The sequence below is a fragment of the Chiroxiphia lanceolata genome, chromosome 4 (assembly GCF_009829145.1).
Source record: "Chiroxiphia lanceolata isolate bChiLan1 chromosome 4, bChiLan1.pri, whole genome shotgun sequence".
Lineage (NCBI taxonomy): Eukaryota > Metazoa > Chordata > Aves > Passeriformes > Pipridae > Chiroxiphia > Chiroxiphia lanceolata.
In genome coordinates this window covers 60,631,962-60,655,540 of record NC_045640.1, presented here as the reverse complement: position 1 = coordinate 60,655,540, position 23,579 = coordinate 60,631,962, and the positions used below count along the sequence as shown (strand labels likewise).

Genomic DNA, 23,579 nt, shown 5'->3' with positions numbered 1-23,579 from the left:
AAACGTCTACTAGTACTTGTTCTTTATATGTGCCAAATCTAGTTTGCTTTAGTCCATGCAAATAATCACCATATCATTTTAAGTTCCCCTAGTTTAGAAAGACCTAGATTAGTTGGTAGGAATACACTCACAGAACTGCTATGGGACTTGCAGGAGCAAATCATGGGCTTCATGCAAGGTTGATGGAAGTGAGATTAAAGCAGCCTAAGTTGAAGACTGAACAGAAAATTCAAAATACCCCATTCAAGAAAGCTTGAAGCTTGTTACTTCATTGTTTGAAGTTTGCACCTTCCTTCTCCCTTGTCTAGGATGTACAGGTGTACACGCCCGTGCGTGTCTTTAGTTAATCACTGTGCAAAATCAGACATTTAGTTTAAGCCCACTGGCAAAGAGCTCTTTGGTTTAAGAGGAGGAATATGATATACGTATTAATAATAACTGTGTGTCAAGGCAGGAGACAGATGGAGAAAGGATTTGTTTTTATAAACTTAGCTCTTATGTGTGGTTAGCGTCTTAGGCTCTTTTATGTACCTAGTTAGCTAAAATAATTCTCAGCGACTCTTTTTCTTCCTTTTTTTTCTGGAAATTTTGATGCATCTTTAATCCCAGTGACTGTAGTTCTTTTGCCACTCTGCTGTCCCTAGGGGAGAAAAAAAAAAGTATTGGCACCTGGATGAAATCCCTCATCTGCCTGATATCTCTCACCAAAGTAGTGGCCATGACTGCAAAATGTGCCGTGTTTCCCCATTTCTTGTCCTGAGCACTGACAGTACATGCAGTCAGACAAGACCACTGGGATTAGTTCATTTTTATAGAGCTTCCAAACCTGTCACTTGACAGCAAAGGTCTGATTCTCAGGGATTCATTGGTATGCAAAGAAGCTTGTTTGCAGTTTGCACCAGGCTCTTCTCCAGAACCATGCATGCTCCATCTGTGCTGATAACACAGTGTTCTTTGGCACTGCAAACTGGAGGAAGCCAGAAAGTGAATTCATTTCATTACCCCAGACATTATGTGAATGACAAAGCGCTTTTATATTATATGCTGCTGTCAGTTCAGTGCCACCTGTAAGACTTTTTCTTTTCCTTCCTTTATTTTTTCAAACAGGCTGTCTCTTCAGAAATGATAAGACATCTTGAGGCTTGAGGACCTGCATGTCATATCAATCTGTCATAATGACCTTGCTAAATATTAATTTATGATGTCTTACTTTAATCAATATTAACAGCACCCTGAAGTACTCCATTAGTGCACGTAAACCTGCCTATATCTTTAAAGTATTGTAGAAAAAAGGCTCTTTTTGGAAATACGAACTGGGATTAATAAAAATGACTGATCTATAACAGATTCTCATAGTTCATAGAATATGCTGAGTTGGAAGGGGCCCATCAGGTTCATCAAGTCCAGCTCCTGGCCCTGTGTTGGAGTTAGCCCCAGTAAACAATAACCACCTTTAGCCACTGACCATAGGAAGAATTGATGTGGTGTCACTCAGGGAGTCTTGATTAAATGTATTTGGTATAATAAGGTACTTCTCAGTTTTGTAGTTACTGGCTTAGCTTGGGCATGCAGGTCTGGCAGAAGGATTTTCCTTGTTGCCATTATTGGTATCCAAATTAAATATACTCAGGTTGCCAGTGGTTCAGTAGCAGCTGGAAGAGTTTACTGGGGATTCCAGCATCTGCTTTTAGTTTTGTTTTTTTTTTAAATCAAAACCATTTTTTTTGTCATTCCCAAGATTCATATATTTACTTGACATAGGAAGAGTACAGTGGTATCAAGACAAGGCAAAATACTGAACAGGAAAAAGTTAGGGTGCAAGCAGGTGCTCTTTTCTGATGTTTTGTTGAAAGTGATCCTATCTGTGCTCTTTATCTGTCTGTCCTCAGAGAAGAATAAAGAGGGTTTCTTTTTGATATACTGTGGTACAGAGAATTTAAAATGACTGATTAATCTTTAATCCTTTGTCTCTGGGCATACTCTTAGATACCTTTTTATATGAAAGATTTTTTCAGAATCATAAAAACCTCATATTAACTTTCTATATTTTAAAATGTTTGATAAGATTTCAAAGTATTTTAAGCTACCTGTCATTGACCGTGAGGTTCACAGTTGGAAAGGCCCAATGTGCAAAAAAAGTCTTCCTAAAGGTAACCAGGGACATAATACCATTTAGTTTTGTCTCTTTTTCAGAATACTTTCTATAGAATTTTGGAAAGTACATGAAGAGTCGAGAGTATGAGAAGACCAACGTATGCTTTTCTAATACTATGACTGCATAGATTTTCATCTGTAATGCAAATATCTAGTGAAACATAGCCTTCTGTAAAAAAAAGACTCAACAATTAAATATAGAATTCTTTCTTTTTTAAAAAAAAGTTAATTTTTCAATTAACTTAGGTTTTGAAGTTACCTGTAACTGGCATTGTGCCATGGTGGCCTGTTTTGTGGCAATGATCTTGTTTAAATTTAAGAGAGGCATTTGCTAAGGAAAACAGTCATTGCCTTTTAAGGGAAAATGTTAAAATAACGAAATATCTCATTGTAAACAGAGGTACAGAGTTAGAACTTCCAGTGTTTTGGGAATCTGTTATAAGCAATGCAGAGTGTGTTGTCAGCCATCAAGAGTCTCAGTTTTGGAAATGTGTCAGGGATGGATCCCTGATTCATCTATGATCTATAGATTAGATCTGAGATCCAATTATTGATCTGATGTGGTTCATTTAATAGACTGCCTACACAGATTTCATACAAACCACTCCATAGGTCAGCTTTCATACAGACCATCGCTTGTGGGGAAGTGACTGCTGAGGACTTACAGTTTCTACTGATGAGTTGAGGTTTGATTTCTGATACTCTCTGGCATGAAAAATGCCAGACTTTTCATGTTGTAGAAGAAAACTTTCAGGTCCTTCTGCCTTTTCAAAACTAGCAGATTCCAAAACAGTTACATCAAATTCCTTATTGTTTTATACGCAGTAGATGACAGTGCATACAGACCTACAGTGGGACATACTGCATATGAAAGCAGAGAGAGTCTCCTCCTAACCTAGTTTAGTGAACTGGACTGTTTTTATAAACTCTGGCTCCCTTATTGTCAGAAAGATTTGCATAAAATTTAGAGCTGATCTGTCAGAAGCTGTTTCATAAATGTGCACAGTTATTTTTATATACGTAAAGTTGCTGTTCAGTGCACAGCGGCTGCTATGTGAACAAGTAACATGAAAACTAGTAGAGTAATTTTTTTTTTTAATTCTAGTTCTTATAATGGTCTGGGGTCTTTGAAGTAGGGGGGGAAAGTGGAGCAGGCACAGTGAAATGCCTTGGGTGGTGGGGCACAGAGCAACTGTCAAACCCAAAGTGGAAAAAGTCTTTAAGCCTTGATGGCTTCTACAGTCAAATTGGGGGTCCTGGGGATTGGTAGTAGGGCCAGTGGTTTTTTTGTTGTTGTTGTTTTCTTTTGTTCTCCAAGAGATAATGAAATGTTTCAACAATACTTTCTATTTTTTATTTCAAGAGGCTTGCTTTGGAATTCAGACGCTTGTTGTTTTCCTCTCGAAATTCATCAACAAATTTCAATGAACAGAGTGCATACTTTGAATGTAAAGGAGGTTGATCATTATGAAGCAGCTATTTAAGAAATGGATATTACATAGTGGTTCAGTGACAAAATCCCCATAGATTTTGCCAGTTTCTGATGTGATGGCAGTTTTTGTTTAATCAATTCAGTAGACAGGTTTTCTTCTCAAAAAAGAGAATTGGAACATGGAAACAGCTAGCATGCTAAAAAAGAGGGAAAAAGAAGCTTATTCCTGTGACAATCTTGAGTAGTTTGGGTGGTGGTTGTCTAGTAACAGTTTGCTAGAAAATGTTATCTGACTTGTATTTTAAAATGAGATTTAAATAATTGATATAATGAGGGAGAATATTCAGTTACAGAAATAATTGCTTGGCACAGCTTTTAGAACAAAATTATTTAGTCCCAGTAAAAGGACTGCACCTTTAATCAGGGATCCTAATTTGATTTTTTAGATGGGTCTGTCGTTTGTCTGACAAGCCAAGTAACAAATGAATTCTGAATTGTATGAACTGGTCAACACGTAATCTGTGTCAGCTACTGCTGCAGTTCACTGTAATGACTGACAGAAATATGTAGCAGTAATAATAAGATAAGCTCAAGCCCTTTAAGTTAGCAAATACACTGGCTAGTCTGGCCATATACATGTGATCCTCTCACGTCAACCAGCTCTTGATTCCGGTTTTGAGGTCAAAAAGGTGTTTTTTTGATTGCACAACATTCCAGTGTGCTGTGTTGTTTTCTATCTTCTGTCAAAAACTCTTTAACCTGATGGGTCAATCAGACAAACTAGTCAGTTTGACCAGTCTTGTTACAAGACTCTACCAACTAACCTGGTAAAAGGTGGGAGTTCTGTGAACCTGACAAATGGTCAAACCAACGAGTATTTTTTTGTCCTGTGAGCGAAACATTCAGGCCATCTTGTAGACAAAACTTACTGACAGGAAAGAGTCTTTTTTTTTTACTTTTAAAACCCCTCTTAAAGGTTTTCACACAATGTAGAAGGTCATACTGCACTTTGGCAGTAAACTGTTTTCATCGACAGTTTACAAGCAAAACTATGGAGAAAATTTGAATATATTTATTAGTGTACTTGCACTTTAAATAATGAAAGAAAGGAGGAAAAGATAAGTTGTACTTAGAGGATCTTTTTTTTTCCTAAACCATTTTTGTACATCTTTCTGTGTTTGTGTACATGGGCCTGTTTAATTAAAGGTGTGAAAATTTCAATTGCTGTAGAAATCTTCTTACATGGAAGTGATTTTTAATCCTTCATTAAAGAAAAGAATTAGCAGTAAATAGTTCTAAGAACAAAATATGGAAATAGAGTATATAAAGGGGCTTGGATATTAAGTCTTCTTAGTATTAATAATAAAAAGGATGTACTGCTTCTATGTTTATGTGAGCAAATACATGCTCAAATTCAATGTGTTGTTGTTCATGTAGGGCATATTGATTTAGAATTCCCTTTATTCACATCCCTCTTTTCTTTCTGATTATTTTCTAGATGCAAAAACCTGCAATGAAGTTGACCTGGAAAACCCTGTAGATTGGGAAGTAAAGACAATTACTAGTGCTATGAAGCAATATCTGCGGTAAGACTCTCTCTCATTTATTCATTTTTTAGACTATGAATTCTTATTCTAATTCTCCTATGCGTTGTGTTATGCTATGTTACTTGTATTTCCTATATTTTAGAATAGAAGTTCATTTTGTGCAAATACCAGTTTTTTATTTGTCTTGAGGGAAGCAAAATTATGTAGAAACACTAGTACTCATGTTCACGAGACAAGCCCCAAGATATTTTTGTGTTAGACATATAAGCATTTCACTGATGGTTCAGACATGAATTGTTAGTCAACTTGCTGAGAGCTGCTGCTGCAAGTTAGCTGAGATTGTTAAAATTTTTGCCTTTTTGTATTTCAGTGTGGTAGAATGAAAAGGTTGGGAAATTTTTAATATTTTCCTCTCCCTTCTGACCCTTGCTCTGATGTTCTGCAATAGTGATAATATTTTGAGTGTTGAATATTTTAAATAAGAATTTTAGATGTGTTCTCTATTCAAATGGTTTTACCAATTCCTGATCAAGTTATTTTCCTAAATTGCCTGGGATCATAAAATGTAGAAGTTTTGTGTATCTCTTGTAGTGTAACACAAATACAGTATTTTTAATCTGCTATTTTTATTAAAAGAAAATATTACTACATCTGATATCAAAGAATGCTGCAGAACTGTTACAAAGACACAAGTCTTACGGAGTGTAGAAAAGATTAAAAAGAAAAGGAAAAAAGTGCACATGATGAAGTTTTTTCTTCCCTACAGTATTTCCCATCTGAGTGTTTACTCCAATATTTCATAAACATCAGTTAATAAATGGTTTCAAGTCTGGTAGTGATGGGGGTTCTTGTTATGTTAAAGGTTTTAACTCTGATGTTTTAACTCTGATTTCCTTTATTCGATGCATTTTCATTGAGGACTGAAGTTTTCAATTTCAGTTATTCCATTTGAAATACTTCAGAATTTTGGATGGCTGCTGTTAAGTCAACTTAACTGTTGTAGGACCTTAGTGTCTTTCCAGTAAGGCATTGAGTTGTGAATCTTAGTATTTTAGAAACACTAATGAAGAATTAATTACACAGTATATGTGTACACTCTTCAGTTGAGAAACAGTCTTGGTGTTGTAACTGGGAAAGGTACCTTATGATAGATTGGAGGCATCACTTCATCTCATGGAAGGTGAATGGATGCATTTAGTTTTATTTTCCTGATAATACCAAGTTTTCTGTTTGTACTGGAAACCACTGAATTCAACAGCCCCTGTAAAAGTGATTACTTCCAGCACAAGGATTATACTACTGAATGTTAAAAAGGTTTCCTGCTTAGAGTAAATAAAGATAGAAGAGAATATAGTTAAATTTATTATGTCATCCTTGTTTTACAGAAGCCTTCCAGAGCCACTGATGACATATGAGTTGCATGGAGAATTCATCGTTCCTGCCAGTAAATAAATGACTATAGTTCAAATAGAAATCTTTTGCTGTTGTACTGTTGTGACCTTAGGAGCTCTCTGCAAATGCAATTTCAGAAAAATACCTCAACACAGTAAAAATACAGGAACAAGAAATAATAAATTATTTAAAAATATGTAGGTTTTAACCAGTTTTCAGTTCTAGTATGTGTCACATGTAATGGGACAGCGTAGAGCAGTTTTAATTTTTATGGAAGGATTTTGGATAGCTGTTGTAAACACTCATTCTTATTGTCTTAATTGTATAATGATAAACATCTACTTAATCTCTGATTTTTTTTTTTTTTTGCCTTCCATTTATAAAGAGTATGAAGCTTAGTAAAAGAAAATACACTAATTTGAGCTCATTTGAGTCCTTAGAGCACAGCTGCCTGACCCTTGTTTTCAGTGCCTTGTTAGCTCTGTATTCAGGGTGGCTTGAATGTTCCTCGTGTATTAGTAGAAGAAAGAAAAGAACTGGCCAGATTACACTGTGTTAGTTCAAATACAGACTTGGAGAAGACACAACAGCATTTGTAGCTGTACATGGTATCTAGTGTACATGGAATTTTTTTGGAAGAGAATAGAGGGAAACTGTGGAAGAAAATTTTTGGCTAAGTATCAAACAGATATTTAGCTGATTTTCTTTCCAGCCTGTAGCACTTCTGGCAAACTGTGGAAAGCAAAATTAAAATAAACTTTGAGACAATTGCTTTATCATCTTCAGATTGCTATAATGACTTTCCAGGACTGCAGAATGTGTTTGCTTGTGGTCCTAAATTCAAAATGAGAATTAGCTCAGGAAATTCATTGCCAAAGCACATGCGAGAGGCCAAGTGCTTAAACAAAATTCAACATCCTTAGCTAGATGGTGAGTCTTCCCGTTTGTATTGGAAAGTGTTAAAATAATTTCTTGACTTACGAAGTTTTGCCAGCAGTTTCTGAGTTTATTTTTCTTTCTCTATTTTATAGTCTCTTTCAGTAAGGGAATTCGGTTGAAGTTACATTTTTTAAACAGTACAGTGTTCATAAGTAGTAAACAATTCCGTAGGGGAGTTGATTCTGGGGAGGGAAATTTAATCAGCATTGCAGATCTGAGTTACGGTATACTTAAAAATAGGTAGTCAATGTTGTTTCCTATCTTGGCTATAAAAAACCAGCAACACTGGAAATAGTAAGGAATATCCTTTTCTCTGAAGCTACTGGGGGAGGAGCCAAAATTAAAACGTTCTTTCGATTTAGTTTTCTTCGTACATATTGGTCCAGATTGAAACTCTTTGAGCTTTGACTGTATCTTGTGATTAAGTTGCTTAACCGTTCTTTAATTAGAGTTTTTGATTTCACATACATGTGAAATAGTCTTGCTTTAAAGAAGGCCTACGTTTTTCTGGCTGTCGGAATTTTGATTAGCTCACTAGAAGTTAAATGTTTTGCTTTTTGGGAGCCTTGTCTCTTGCAATCTGCGCAGGGGTGTTCACTGCAAAAGAATAAAACACAGCCCTAAAATCTGTAGCAATGTGCAAAGAAAAAAAAAAACCCTGAAGCAATATGCACTGAAGAAATATGATGGTATTTTATATGAAATACATTTAGCGGTCAAACTTGCTTTACAGTAAAATGGGACCTGGTCAGTGGTCCTGATGTCAAAATTTCTTGCATTCAGAATAGATTCTAAATTTTTCTCTTTCTGTGCCTTCTAGTAATTGTTATTGTAGACAACGGAAATACTTCCATTCCTCTCATTGTAACCACTGCTAAGATGTAATCTTGTGATTTAGTGCAACTTTGAGAAATAGGAAGGTGGTTTATTTTCATCTTTTACAGATTCTTGTTTTCATCTGTGTACAATGAAACCTGTAGGGGCCAAAATTATTCTACTTGCAGCAGACTTTGCTTGCAAAAAAGCTCTTTGCTTATTTTTATTTTTGTACTGTACTAGAGATGGATTCCACTGTTATTCAGAGCCTTTGTCATAGTAATTTCAGTAGGGTTTTTTTGCGTGTTTATTCTTCTGTGTCTTCAGAGGTCATTAGATTTTCTAAGCATATAAATCTTTTACATGTGTTAACTTATGCAGTTTCCAGTGCAAGTAACATAAATGCAGTATCATTAGCTGCACAGTACCAACAAAACTGAATTCTAATCATGAGGACAATCAGTTAATGATGCTAAAATGTAAAGTAGTACAGTTCCTCTCTGTGGCCCCCGGTAACATCGCTCCTCACCTTGCAGTAGATTTGTAAGCAGATGAGCCCAATGCAGCAAAACAATTGCTGCGTCTGTCGGTTTTTAAAAATAGATGAACAAAGGCATCCTTTTGCAGGTGGATTGAAAGATGAGTTCTCAAAATAAGCAAAGAAGTTGAGAATTCTAGAACAATATTACTTGTGAAAACAAAGCACATATGTTCAGTATTGCTATGTTTGGAGATACATAAGTGGTGAAGCAAAGTGTGTGCAGTATGTTTCCATGAAGGGGTGGGAGAAGGCTTGTGTTTCTGGGGATTTTATTTTTATTTTTTGAGATAGTTATGTATTTCTGTGTCCCGTAGAAAGTGGGAGTCCTGAATCTCGAGTCAATGCTGTTCACTTCTTGGTCCATAAGCTGCCAGAAAAGAACAAAGAGATGCTGGAAATCTTGGTGAAACATTTAGCGAAGTGAGTGTTATGACCTGCTTTCCTACCTTGTCCGAATTCTTGTCTTTGCCTTAGTTTAACTACAAAGGGCCTTAGTTAAGTGTGGCTGGAGCCAGAGCCCAATTCGATGCTGTCACACACAATACCAAGAACCAAACGTGCAAAAGCAGACAAGACGTTTGACTCATGCTGTGTGTGTTTTGGTGGGAAAGGCAGAAATCTAATACCTTAATGAAGCCATATAAGTATTTACTTTAGCACTCCTGCCAGCAGTTGAGGGTTTAATTGAAGTGAGAAAGGGAACATTATACTTTCTTTTTGCAAGTTCTGGCAAAGGGAATAGTGGAGATCTGTTAGCAAATTTAAGTTGGTTTCACACTTGCCCTGGTCCAAGGCTAAGTGCATTTTATATAGTTAAGTTCAGTAAGAGACTGGTTTGGCTTTTAAATTGCCAGTGGAAGAATGGCTTTTCAGTTTTCCAGAATTTAGTAATACTTTTATTTGAAGAAACTCCACAAAAAACCAAACTTCTAAAACATAGATTAAGGAAACGTAATGTTTTCATTTGTAGACTGCAGTTTCCAACAGTAATGGAAATTTTTCATAACCCATTTCCTGTTTTTTCCTTCAATTCTTTTCCAAAAGCGTTTCAAAGCATGCCAAGAGGAATCTAATGACTGTGGCAAACCTAGGGGTAGTGTTTGGACCAACCTTAATGAGGCCGCAGGAAGAAACTGTAGCAGCCATCATGGACCTGAAGTTTCAGAATATCGTGGTTGAAATCCTGATAGAAAATCATGAGAAGGTAAGTTTTGCAACATCTTTGCATTTCTGAGAATTGTCTAAACCAATCTGTTAGCCTAAATGTGTAGTGTGGAGTTAAGGATGATGTTACAAATAGCTTAATTCTAAAGAATATCCTCTGTACACTGTACGCTTTTGGTTGTTTATACTTGATAGTTATTCCTGTTCATAGGTGAACTGACATTTCATAATGCATATTTTCTGGCAGTGTAAGTGCTTATGTGTGTATAGCACATCAATAGATTTACATTATGATGTTTGCATGTGTTTTTTGATGAGCAAAAGTGATACAAAACTGGAAAAGAGAAAGCCCAGGCTCGGTTTTTAGCTCTTCCATTAAGTACTTTGACCAGGGTTTGAATTCACTGTTTTATGTCTTAATTTTTTTTCTCAGAGTTCACAGAGTAAAAAGAAGACTTTACTGTGAATTTTATGTGTAAAAAGCATTATCAGAGAGCCAGGTATTAACATTTCCTTTGTTTTCAGCTGAATGTGTGTTATTTTAAGCCTTTGTATTTGAGGTAATGCTGAAAATAGAAGTTGTTGTTGCTGCTGTAGCAGTTGCCAGTTGCTAAAGAGCCTTGCATGTATAAGGTGCTGTCCAGAATATCACTGCATGTAATCTGGGATCTAAAATTAAAAATAAAAATTAAAAAGTCCTTTATTGGTCTCTTTATTTGGGGACTCCTTTGGGAGTCCCTTGTGTCTAAGCTGACTTCTGTAACTGGATGTTCGAGGTACTGTTTACTGGGAGATGGACAGCATCTCCCTCACTCTTACTGTCAAAAAAAGTGCTTTGGAAAAATCCCAAGATATGCTTTTCCCTCTTGTCTGTCTTAAGCACTCCAAACATTGAAATAGTTATTTCCTTTAAAGGTTAACAGTGTTGAAATTGGCTATCTAAGTCAAGTGTTATCTACTGAAAATAATATATGTCTCAAGTTTTCTTGACAATGTAATTACATTTCCTCCCTGATTGATACAGGCTGGACAAAGCTTCTGTTGGCATAGCTGTGTCCACATGGTGGGTTTTGTTGGCTGAGTTGACTCAGGGTGTAATGCTGTCCTCACACGCACATTGAGCAGATATGGTATTGTTCTGTTGGAAAAATACTGGGCTGCAGATGTGGCTCAAGTTCTAAGCAATAAATATTCAAAGAGCTGTAACCCACGCTATTAATTTTAGACCTTATAAATGAAAGTAAACCTTGCAATAAGCTCATGATTTTAAGGCTATTGCAGTGACCACATAAATTTAAGAAAGTCAAGAGGGAGAGTGATCAGAGCCAGGGTGTTTTAATGACATATGGAGGTTGACTTAGGCTTATTCAAATCACTAGATCACCACAGATTATCACCATTGTTTTCTAATGCCAGCTCAGTCACATGTCTTTAATAACTGGACGTCAGTTTTACATTTGAAACATCAGTTTAGTAGCCTTTCTTGCTCCTCTGAAAATGTAGAGAAGCAGGGAATGGAAAGTACATCAATGTAATACTGCATCATTTTCCATAATTCCTTGGGTTTATGCCTTTTTTAGAACTAGAAGGGTATAATTTTTAAGGGATTTCTTTCATTTCCCTGCCATTTCTAACAGTGAACTTGCCATCAGTGGTCTGCCTGCAGCAACCTCTCCCACGCTAGCACTGCTTCCAAGATGGAAGGCAGCCCCAAGTGTGACCTCTGTATTTATGACAAAGGCAATAGTGTGTTAAGGCATTACAAAAATTTTATAGTAGAACTAACTGAACATGTTACTTTTACAGTGAGCCTTCTTGATTTGGGGCAGACCAAGGACTTACTTTAAAAGGCAAGCACAGTAATTGGCAGTCTAATGTTCATTTTATATTGCTATTTTGAATTTCTATGTGTTTCAGACTTTCTGAGAGACTTGCATTAGATATTTTATTTATAGCTCTAGCGAAGTTCTAGGAAAAGTCACCAGCTGTAGGTTAAAGTGTTTTAAAATGTTTCATTCAGCCACTGTTCCGCCTCTGCTCATTTTTAGCGGCTCCTGCTAATAGAAGCAAAGTTTGGAATTGTAGGAGAGTGAGGGAGTCAAGATGGAGGTACACTGACACAAACAGACTTGAAGCAACACTTCTCACTTCGTGCATGTATAAATATGGCTCTGGTACTCTGCAGTGTGGCATTTCTTTTCCCCTATAGCAAATGAAATACCTAACAAACTTTTAAACAGCCGTCAGCATTTCTAGTTTAAATACAGTAACTCAGTAGGCGAAATGGTAAAAAATTGTTATGATTCCTCAAATATTTTTAAATTCCATTAATGTTCATTATGTCTCATGTGGATAGCTTTATTGAACAAGATTCACTTTTCAATTTTAAGAGGAGACATAATTGGGTTACTAGCTTTGAAATCCTGGTGCAGTCATTCCACTATCATCACTCTGCTGGGTTCTAATTAGAGAATTTTTATGCAGTTTCTTTGTGGAAACCTGAATATGAGGACTTGCCCTGAGATAAGAATATAATGCCTAGTGAATAAGCTAGGGTGGATTTTTTTTAAGCACTGTTGGTATGTACATTTATTTCCTGGTGGCTGGAAACCAGTCAGTACCACTCTCACCTTGTTTACAGGCTGCATACATACTCCCAAACCATCCCTGTGAACTGATTATAGCGGGTTGAGGAGGGGATGTTTTGCAAAATCAGACCAGTGCCAAGATTGGAATACTGAAACTAGATCATGCAGCCTGATGTGTTGATTAAATGGCATTAGAATTGCACAATGATTAAGACTAGGAAGGGAATAGAAGAGCATCAGGGAGATAATTGTTTATCTTTTTTTCATGTCAATTATGGAAAAGTCTCCTCCAGGCAGAGTATTTCTCAGTGTCCAGTCAGAAGGTGAGCTGTAGAAGGAAAAAAACTAGACCCAAGTTGCGACAATATTTTCCCAGGACCCTCAGAACCACCTGTGGAAGCAAGGCCAGTCTGGATGAAAACTAGACCTGTGAGCTGTCATACAGCTATAGGGGAAGGCCAGCCAGATATGCCATGTAAAGCAGGAGCACGTTCAGGTTTGATTATTCCATAGTTTTGCCTGGAGTTTTCATGTTTTGTGCTGACTGGGCTGTGTGTACCAGCACTCTTGTTTCCCTTTGCTTTACAGGTCTTTAAGGTCAGTGTCCTTTCCTACTGGGCTGTCTTGTCCCCTGCTCCCTGACCATGTCTGTCAGGTCTCCCTTAATTTTTATGTCCGGTATCTTTCTCTTCACTAAAAAAGCCTCAAGAAATTCCTGTTTGTGTCTCATCATTGTGTTCATTTTGCTTTGAGGTAACAGGCTCAGCTGTGTTTGTGCAATGCTTGGGACAATCTTGGCCTTTAGGTAATCCTCTAATTAATTAGTCAACTTGACCCCCCCTAAAGAGGTTCTGATTTCTCTGCCTCCCCAACATGAGTTTCAAGGGTTTAAATTAATTTTTTTTCTCAAGGATTTAGTAGTTTGGAAATCTGGGACATCTCTGCTCTTCTGGTCTTTCCTCTGACTCACAGTGAGGAAGAAGGGTGGTCCACTCTACAGCAGCATGAAGAGCATGCACATGTTCATCTTGCAGTTTGTTATAATGTTTTGGCTCCCTGTTAGAATGAATGTCACTATTCAAAGGGCTTATTTATTTGTCATGTAAAGATGTCTCAGTGGTAATGTGAGCCATTTTGGTTTCTCAATTCCCTGAACATTATTTTAAGAAGGAAAAAAACCGCACCAGGATAAAAAAAGTCCAAGAAATGAAAGAAGATGAGGGAGGAGGTTGGAATAGAAATCTCAGTGGGACTGGAATATTTAAACCAGCATATGGGGGAGGAAAGAATAGTGAGTACAAATAGCAAGATTACAAAAACAGAAAGAAGATGAAAATTACAGTGAAAGAAAATTAGAAGAAAAAAATGAGGGGCTAGACAGAGGTCTCTTCTGCAGACTGAGAGGCCGGAGTCTGATGAAAGGGAATAAGTTTGGTAAAAGATACATTTTTCTAGAATTCAAACAACCTGTGGGCAAAATGTTCTCCAAGACATTCATTCTGAAAAACTCAGTAGTTCCTATATATAAGGCTGATGCACTTTTCTCTATTAATCTTTTTATAAAGGGGAAATATTTTATGTACTTTAGACAAAATATGTCTTTCTTTTAGCTTTGATTTGCTCAAAACAGTTTTATGTTGAATTTTTTAAAGGAAAACCAAATGTTTTAATTTTTCTTACTTTGGGCACTTCTGTGATTTTTTTTTTTTTTTAAACTGAAGGGAAGAGAAGAATTTAATACTACTGAGCGCTTAAGCCAACATCAACTTCATGTAGTAATCCCTGAAAAATCTTTAGTCTTAAAATCTATTACAGTGCATAATACATGCACTATTGGTGAAAGAGAAGAAATGGAAGCTGGTGTAGTCAGTTGTTTGTTTTAGAGTATGAAGCAGCACAGTCAGATGCCTCCACATGGCAATCAAGCAGTTCTGCTGCAGGTAAATGCTTTAGGGGAGAGTGGCACTGCCATCATGTAAACTTAAGGCTATTTTTTGGCAACACAGCAGATCTTTTGAAGGCACACTAAAGGGACATGAGAAGTACTGAAGAGGGCTTGTTTCAGCTTTCCTGTTGCTTTGCCTTTGACTGCAAAGGAGGACCAAGAAGCAATGTGGTGTAATTGTGGTGGTTTGCTGTGGTGCAGCAATTTGAAACCTCCCCAAGCTGAATGTTTCTCAAGTCAACAAGCGTTTGACTTGGAGGGGGGGAGGAATTACATTAAAGTATCTCCATTAGGGCAGAGTTTGTGAAAAGACACGTGAGCTTCAGTTCAGGAAGTTATTCAGCATGTGCTAAACTTGAAGCATGTAACTAATCAGAAGTGTCATTGGAACTATGCCTGAACTTAATTCTAATTACATGCCTTAATGATTGGCTGAATCTGAAGCAGAAAGGGCAACAGGCACAAGAAAGAAATTCTGGTAGGAGTCAGAGCAGCTCTTCCATTCCACTGTAGTGTGTGCAAGCTCTTTAAACCCTTTCTCTGCCCCGTGGATTGGAGAAAGCCCTTCCATGTGAGACACACACACATGTGGTCTGGTAAACTGACTGCATTTTTTTTTTTTTTTTTTTTTTTGTTTAAAAGACTACAGTTTTCTAAGTCTTAATATAGTTTATACATAGTAAGGAGACTGTATATCAAATCTCTACTCACGTTTGTGACTGCAGCTGATGACATTAGAAGGAGTCTGGATCAATACCTGGATTGGTATGCTGTTAGACTGGTCCAACAGAAACAAAACATGTACTGTGAGAAACCATATTAGATTAATAAAGAAAATTAAAAAAAAAAAGTCATGTTCTCAGGGATAGAATAGGTCTGCTGAGGTGCTGTACTACGAATAATACGCAGATTTCTGATTTCTCGATTTCCCTTATTTCCGATTAATTTGGGGAAACTTCCCTCAACTTAATATGAAATTTCCAAGTGATACAGATCTCATCTTTCAGTGCCCACAAGCAGTGTTCCCAAGTAAGTAAACAGAAAGGATGATAAGGGAGGGGAATTCAGTATTAGTTGGCTAATATTTGCTTCAGTCTTGATGGAGGAGAAGGCAGCAAGGGAGAAGTCCTTATGAAAACTGCTGAAATGGGTGTTCTTAAATAAAATTTTGTTAGTCAAAGAAAATATTCTGTAAAATGTTGCAGGAGGCATGGAGAGGGAAAAGTTGTTGTGCTTCTGAAGAGTTTAAAAAGTAAATTCTTATGCAGAAACTGTGATGTAAGAACTATACCATATCACAGTTTTCAATGGCAAGTGAAGTTTTGAATTTACAAACTTGTTTTTATTTATAGTGGCCAAACTGACCTGAATGTCATCGTGTATGATCATTGATAATGGATAATAGTACAATATGTGCTTATGTATTTGCATGTACTCTTTAGAATTCTAGTAAGCTGTTGCCTTACCAGAAAGGTTAGTGTATTTAAAACCATTAAGATTTTTTAATAAACAATATGTGGCAGTCAACTGATAATACTTCCAGTATTTTTGTGTGCATGCCACTTAGACTAATAAAGCATCGGTACTTCATTTAGACATAAAATAGAATAAGTATGTTCTTTTGCTTCCAAAGTCCGTGTAGTCATAATGTAAGGTAAAAAAATGTATTTCAACAAGAAAAAAGAGCAGAAAATAATCTACAAAGCAATAATGGGCAAATCCATGTAATGGCAGCAAGGAAATCTGTGAAAAAAAGAAGGTGCTAGTGAGGCTATGTGGTTGGCTACAGTTGGAACAGTGTCATTTGCAAAGATCTTGAAGATCTTGTCATTTCATTCTGATGCTTTGCTCAATGACAAGGGGTCAGATGTAGGTTTTTGTTTTCAATATATCATTGTTTATATTTCTGTTTATAAAATTTGTAAAGAACTAGCTGTGGCATATATATTTAGTTGTGTTTGTGTGTGTGGGCACACACTGTATATATGTTTATATATTTATATTTCTTACAAAGGAAGGGGAGATCATGTTTACCTGTGCTGTGTTTGGCCATGGTTGCTGCTTTTGCTGGGTCCTGACTTAGGTTTCCAAGTGCCATCTTTTATCTTCTCAGGACTTCTCGCACTCTTTGTAAGAGAAGATACTGCAAACGTTCTTCTGCATTATTTTCTGTTTAGGGATATGTTATGTTTTAGACAGCTAGGTAATGAGATTGAGTATTCAATCTTTTAATTTTTAGGCATTTTTCTGTTGTTTTAAGTAGTTCCTGTAACTCAACAAGATACACATAGCTATTATGCGTAATAGGGAAAGACAACCTTTTTAGAATACTCTCCTCGGTGGGAGTTAGAGTAGGTGAGCATAGAAGAGAAGGTGAATCTGGTGTTCCTGCCGGTGCAGTGGACAAATGTGTAAGTATTCCAAGCCTGGTAATATGGTTAACTCTCTCATTTCCCTCAGTGAATAAAATGGTTTGGTTGACAGCAGTAAATGGGCTGCCATCAGGAGTGTTCTTCTCATGAATTGTTAAAAGGTGGAGGGAGATGTGATACGGGGGGAGCTGCAGTCTTTGTATCAGGAGTGCTACTTTTAGAAAGGCTGAGTCAACAAACTCATAATTCGAAAGCGATCAAAGGACACACGTTTTTGACCTTGGTATGTTTTTTCCTTCCAGCCTTTCACAGCTGTCCTCCAGACTGTAATGTCATGTTTTGCAGGCTGTTTAGTTTCTTCATTAAATCTCAAATGTGAACTACACAGTTCAAGGTAGCCAGGGAAAATGAGTGGCTGTTAGAGTCTATGGATACATCAGGTTTGTCTGAAAATTCCCTCAGTTCTTTTGTCACTCTTGTAGTTTGCAGATTGTCCAGATCTGTAGTTTTTGTATAAGAAGAGCAGACAGGGAGATACTCCAGTCTCAGTAGGAGATTGAGACTCCCAGTGCCCAGAAATCCCTCTAAACAATATTTCATTTAGTTAGGGGTAGTCAGGCTGTTAGGCAGATGGTCTCAGCAAACAATATCTTTGTAATGAAGAAAAGACTGTCTTGGATGGATGTAAGTTTTATTTATTGAGCTCTGTGGTCTGGCTCACAGCCAAGGATGTTTCCTGTTTCTAGTGTTGACTTATACCTGGTTACTTTCCAGGTTGCCTCCCCTGTTGCACTGTAATCCAACAGTGTGTGCCAGGCAACATCAAGAGCATTATTGATGCTTTCTTGTTGGTGGCCCTCTAGAGACTTGGCTTCAGGGAGCTTTCACTCTGGATCTGATTCTGTGCTCCCCCCCCCTCCCAATGTAGTGATTGTGAATATTGTGCAAAGTTTTTTTTGTGGTTTGTGGTGGAATTCAAGCCTCAAAATCCAAAGCCTCAGAAAATCTGCGTCCTCTGCAATCTCATATAGGCCAGTGCACAGCAAGTCATATTTTACAGTGTATAGGTGCTCAAGTGCAAAAGTCAGGACAACTACATTGAGGCAGGCACACTTGTGTTAGAGTGGACACACCTTGGAGAGAGGTAAGTTGTTTAAGAATTCTAATTAAATTTTTGATGATAATTTTTATTGAAGATTTTGTAGAGATTTTTAAAATATTGAATTAATTTTTAGAAATAATCAACTTCATCGTATTTTTCACACTGAACACAGATTCTATTTAGATATCAAGAATTTCTGGCATGTGTCTTTTTTATTTATTGAATCATGTGTTTGAGAACCTGAAAAAAAAAAGATCATGTCGACTAAAACCGGAAATGCAACAGGTTGATCTAATATTGTCCACAGTAAAGTAAAAATGTAAACCACTAAGAAAGTACAGTAACAAAGGATTACGTTTTTTAGAGATTTCAGTACTCTAGAAGTTTTATAAAATTGTTAGAATTGGTACAGAAATCAGTTTTGAAATAAAAATTTTGTCCTAGCTCTCTAGGAGTTGATATTTTGTAATTTCTAATATTATTAAACTTTTAATACCTCCCATTAGCTTCTGTAATCCATTCAAATAGGGAATAAAAACCCTAGAACTGTTCTCTTATTGAATGTGTTTTTTATTGTTAAGAAATGGATTACAATCAGTGTACAATTAGTGGTTAGTGGTAATAATTAGTGGCTGAGCTACTGCAATGTGTTTTACAATGCTTAGTTTCACCTTGAAATCTCTGAAATGCCTATATCAACAGTAAAATTGTAATTTGACATAAAATACATTGTTACTTTATGTTTGCAGAAAGTGAAAAAAAGACTGGTACAACCACTGTCTTCATTATCTTACAGGGAAAAAAGCTTAGAAAATTTATCAGAGTAAGAGCACACTGTGAACCATGAGGACAGTTGGCCTCTTTTTCTGAGCATTTTTGTCTCTAGTATAGATATCTGGGTTTTGGTTTTGTACAGATTACTGGGTTTAACCTGAATTAGTTTTGCGTTATGTTGAAAAGAAGCTAAGTCAAGGAAAGACCGTGGTGATAAGTTTCTCTTGCTCTATCCTACTAGCTAACTTATAAAATATTCTTTGATCAGCATATATTATAGCCAGTTGTCATGGAAATGCAAGGAGCACCTAGCCATAAAGTGTATAAGGGCAGAGCAGTATATGTGGCCTAGGTGAAAGGTGTGTTATAATGTTCAATAAGCATTAGCTGAAGTGTTTGTGTGTTTCTTTTCCTTACCAGTGGCAAATCAAGTGTGTATTGAAGGGAAATTACCCAAATAAAAACTTGAATGGATGTTGTTCTTGCCTTGAGAAATACAGTCCTCTAAAGCATATGTTTGTAGTAGTGGAGGCTAAACCACTAGGCAAATTTCAAAGAATTTGGAATGACCTTGCACATTCTTGCCTCCTTTGCATTAGACAGTGACTTCTGGTACTCTGATTTGTGTTTGTATCTTCAAAGGAAATAGATTCATGTCCTGTATGGCAGGTGTTATGGGAGTGATAGGGGTTTTGTCTTGCAACAAAATCATGGCACAGCTTTAAGCTGTTAATGATTTTTTTTTATAAGTTTATCCTCATTAGCTCTATTACTAAACCTCCATTTTTTTCTCCCCTCTTTTTCATCCCACTCTGTCCTTGCTGTTTGCCTCCCACTGATTTTTAGAGGAAATTTTAATTACCCCAGTGAAACAAAGCAGACAGAGATGACCTGATGTCTGGGTCTTTTCCTAAAGTGATTCCTGGCAAACATACTGAAAATCATTAATTAGTTCTGCTTGAGACCAGAAAGAACAGATCAGTATTCTCTTGTAGCAGCAGAATCTAATCTGCATTTCCATGTACAACTATATATCTAGTCATAAACTTTGGAATAGGCCAAGTTAAATCCTCCCATCCATGAGTTTTTTGAATATCTAAAATCAGCTCTAGTAAGAGCACAGGATCTAGAGTCCAACGCTGTTGTTGCAGACTAAGGAGAATCTGGCAAAATTCCTTGGGCTGCTGCCATGTGGATCTGCTGGTAGAGTACAGTACGATAATATGTTGAATTTGGCTCATTACTCTCAAGAAATGCTGCCATAGACTTTGTGGGATACATATTTAGGAATTGGAATGGTTATATGTAGGGATGGTCTTGGGCTCACTGCTCTAGACAGAGCTGGTATTAGCGCTGTATATCCAAGATGGTTTGTGGTTTGTTTAGTCCCAATGTGCATTTTATACTACTGAATAGAGAGAAATAGGTCAAACTTACCCGTGTTTTAAATTGCTCCACAAAAGCTTAATCTTTTTTGTTGTAACTTTTGCGCTGCAGGTTTGGACACTAATCCACCGCTTCAGTCAGTGTGCACTTTGAGATTCTGCTTTCATGTAAGGTTAGACCTAAAGAACCACTTATAATAGTGGACTAACTGGGACTGACTAACTCATCCAACTAACTGTTGGATTTGTTGCTTGATTAAAATTTTGAGTGCGACGTGCGTTAGTCTTCTCCCAGATTTAAATTATTACACTTATCTTCTGAGTTTACCCCTAGTTAGGTCGATAGCAGGATGCCAGTGCTTTTAAGAACTAAATTGTAGAGAACTGATAGTCTGTAAATCTAATGCAGTTTAGCCACAGTCTCAAACACTGTAACACTGGATGTGACTGTGAAATCTTTTAAACTTTGAGGTTGGTTTAGTATGTTTTTCTTGTTTCTTGAGTGACGTAATTCAACGAGTGGACTTTGTTCTTGGCTTTATAACAGGCATTAATCTGAGCTTTGGTAATTTCTTCAGTTGAGTGTTGGTGGTGGATCTGACTTTAAGGGAGGGGTTTTTTTGAGTAGCAAAAAGATCATCTATTAAATAGCACATTGCAATCCTGCTCTTCCATAGGAGGGTTTCCCTCCCGTTGGATATGTGTGATTGCCTTACCATGGATCTGCAGTGCAAGCAGGTTCTCTGAAAGTTGGTCATCTGTGGTCCCATGCTTTTGTGCTAGTCAGTCAACACACAACAATGTTGGTACCGTTTCAGGTGCTTGTATTGTGTGTGTAGGATTTTGAATTCAGTCTTCTGTGCATAAACAGTGGGCTTCTGACAACAGGTATCTTTTATTAGCTGTGAAACATTTATATTTCAGTGACATTTAAATAATTAATAAGGCTAAAAGCAGATTTTAATAAAACCAAAAAACTTTTCTCTCCACTGCTGAAATAAAGCAGGTCTCTATCCCCCCCCCCGTTCCCAGGCAGACCTTACAGTGAGTCTGTCAATGCAGCAGACAAATATCCAAGGAATGATGAAAAGTGCTTGCCTATTTAAATGAAAATGAAGCAAGAAAGAGAAGCTGAATGCTGTATGTGCACTTCTTAAGGCAGAGGCTGATGTTCTGCTTGCTTTTCAGATGCTCACCTTTGCAAAACTGGTACCTGCTGAGGCTTTGGCTTGCAACAGAAAGAGATTTCTGCCTCTGGAAAAAATAGGCCTAGTTATGGCTGGGCTGGACTGGATTTTCCTACTAAAAAGACAAAATGAAAATACCAAAGTATGGATGAACACAGCTATGAACTGCTTGAAAAAGCAAAAAGTCTTTTTGTCTTCTGCTTTTCTGACTCTTAGTTTCTTATGCTAATACTTTTGGAGGAGTATATTGCATTATTTGTGAGAGACAAGTAAAAAGCACTGAAGAACTTCACTGCAACCTGTGCAAGCCACCTAAGTTCATACAAGAAAGCTCATCTCTTATAAAGTACTCCTGGGGAATACTTGTTCTTCTCACCATCATTAATTTCAGCAGAGATCTGTGGATAAGGCTGTGCAAATAAACACAGCTGTGGAATGTGACATAGTAAACAACATGCTGAAACCTCTTGGCAGAGAGTTTTTTGCCAGAGAGCCCAAATGCAACACTTAGTCCGTGGAAAAGATGGCATTTAAAGTTTTGGTACTTTTGAATTTTTCAGAAGCAAATATTTATCCCTAAAACTGCTCAATCTAGCCTTGTATTTACACATAAGGGGGCAGTGTGGTACTGTTAGCCAAGTGCCATGTAGGAGCACATTAGATTTCGTTATTATGTATTGCATCATGTTTTAAGAAATGGCTTTAGAACTCTGAGCACAATTAGAGCTTTGTCACTGCCTGAGAGTGCTGCTGTGTCTGTCCTGGGGAGAACCAGGTTGGACTGTTTCCTTTCTTCTTTGTAAACATTTTGTTTTTAGAGAGTTCCTTGCGCTATTTTGGCGCGCTCTCGTAATCCCTTGTTCATAGGCATGTGAAGGAAGGAGAGACAGTTTTCTTAATGCTGGTATGGGCAACTTCAAATGACATCATTTTACCTCCTGCACAGCAACATTCACTTATTGGGAAGGAAGGTTGTATTTTCACTGGTGGTTTTCTTTGCACATTGTATAGAGGCTTCTGGCCCGCTGCTGCCCAGTTTTGGGAATATGCTAACTTTTCCACAGTTTTCATAGAAAGTGGGATTTCTTGATTACTTTGTACCTGCCAGAACAAGAATGATGATTAAGTAGCTGTAAGTCAGCATATATGTGGGTTCTTGGGTCATCTCATTCCTTCACGTTGATATTCAGGGTTAACAAGCCAGGATATGATGGCATTCAGAGTTTCTAGTATTTTTAACATGATGTCTTGAGTACATTAGTACAGGATGCTTATGGCACTTTTTTCTCACCTGTACAGAGCTTGGCTGGCTTTTAGCTTCGTACTGCACCTGACATGTGCTGTGATAATCCAAAAATGTGTTATCTGTGTTGTCTCTTTATGCTTTCCACATGAATTTCTACTTCATGAAAAGCTTCTCCTTCAAAGATTCAATACAACTCTCGTCTTTGTCATGTATCCTTATAGTAAATATTATAATGTAAAGTTGCAAGAACATTATATAATATTTCATTATATCTTGCTATATTACCATGTTGCGAGGTGCCATACAGACACAGGGCTTTTCTTATACAGCTTCTGTTTGTGTTTTTCTTAATCTACTGCTTTGTCTTTGATGAAATACATACTAAGTTGGTTTGTTTGTGTGAGTCTGCCATGATCACTTGTAAAAGGCTGCTGTTAAATTGTACATAAGCATACTGATGGTTTTCTACAAGTAAATCAGCATCATTAGACTGTACGTGTCAGTTAAAGTAAAGGTGCTATCAGGTACAGCAAATCTGCATTGCTGGTTAATTCATTCAGAGGGAAATGACATGGTATTTTGTGTGGAGTGGTGATGTACTAAGGGTCATGGCTCAAAAGATAAAATGATGACAAGAAATGCAATCCTTTTTATATGTGTCTTTGTGGATGTCAGCATTTAATATAAATTTGTCTCAATATGCAATAGTTAACTGAATAAATTCTCACATATTTTGTTACTATGGTATTTCTCACTACAAACCCCTGCCCACAAAATTTTCCCCTTGCTCTCTTAGAGAGTATGGTGTTTTCCTTAATTAAAATGGCTGATAAAATGATATCACAAGTTTTGAAAATTAAAATTGATATTCTGGCAAAATCATAAGTTCTAGCTAAAGCTATGAAGCTTTTTGGTTACTGGTTCCTAAAGTTAGTATCCTTCTTTTTCTCCTTCCCCTCCATCCTGGCTGGTAAATGTGGCTGCAAATATTTTGT

At 37.0% G+C, this 23,579-nt stretch overlaps 1 protein-coding gene across 1 annotated transcript in view; it reads left to right on the top strand.

The window, feature by feature from the left end:
- Positions 1-23,579, top strand: part of ARHGAP10 (Rho GTPase activating protein 10) — a 146,396-nt gene that overhangs the window by 83,909 nt on the left and 38,908 nt on the right. Inside the window, exons 15-18 of the mRNA XM_032684673.1 lie at positions 5,085-5,172; positions 6,519-6,577; positions 9,136-9,241; positions 9,866-10,025. Coding sequence (XP_032540564.1) covers positions 5,085-5,172; positions 6,519-6,577; positions 9,136-9,241; positions 9,866-10,025 — 413 coding nt within the window. The remainder of the gene's footprint in view (positions 1-5,084; positions 5,173-6,518; positions 6,578-9,135; positions 9,242-9,865; positions 10,026-23,579) is intronic.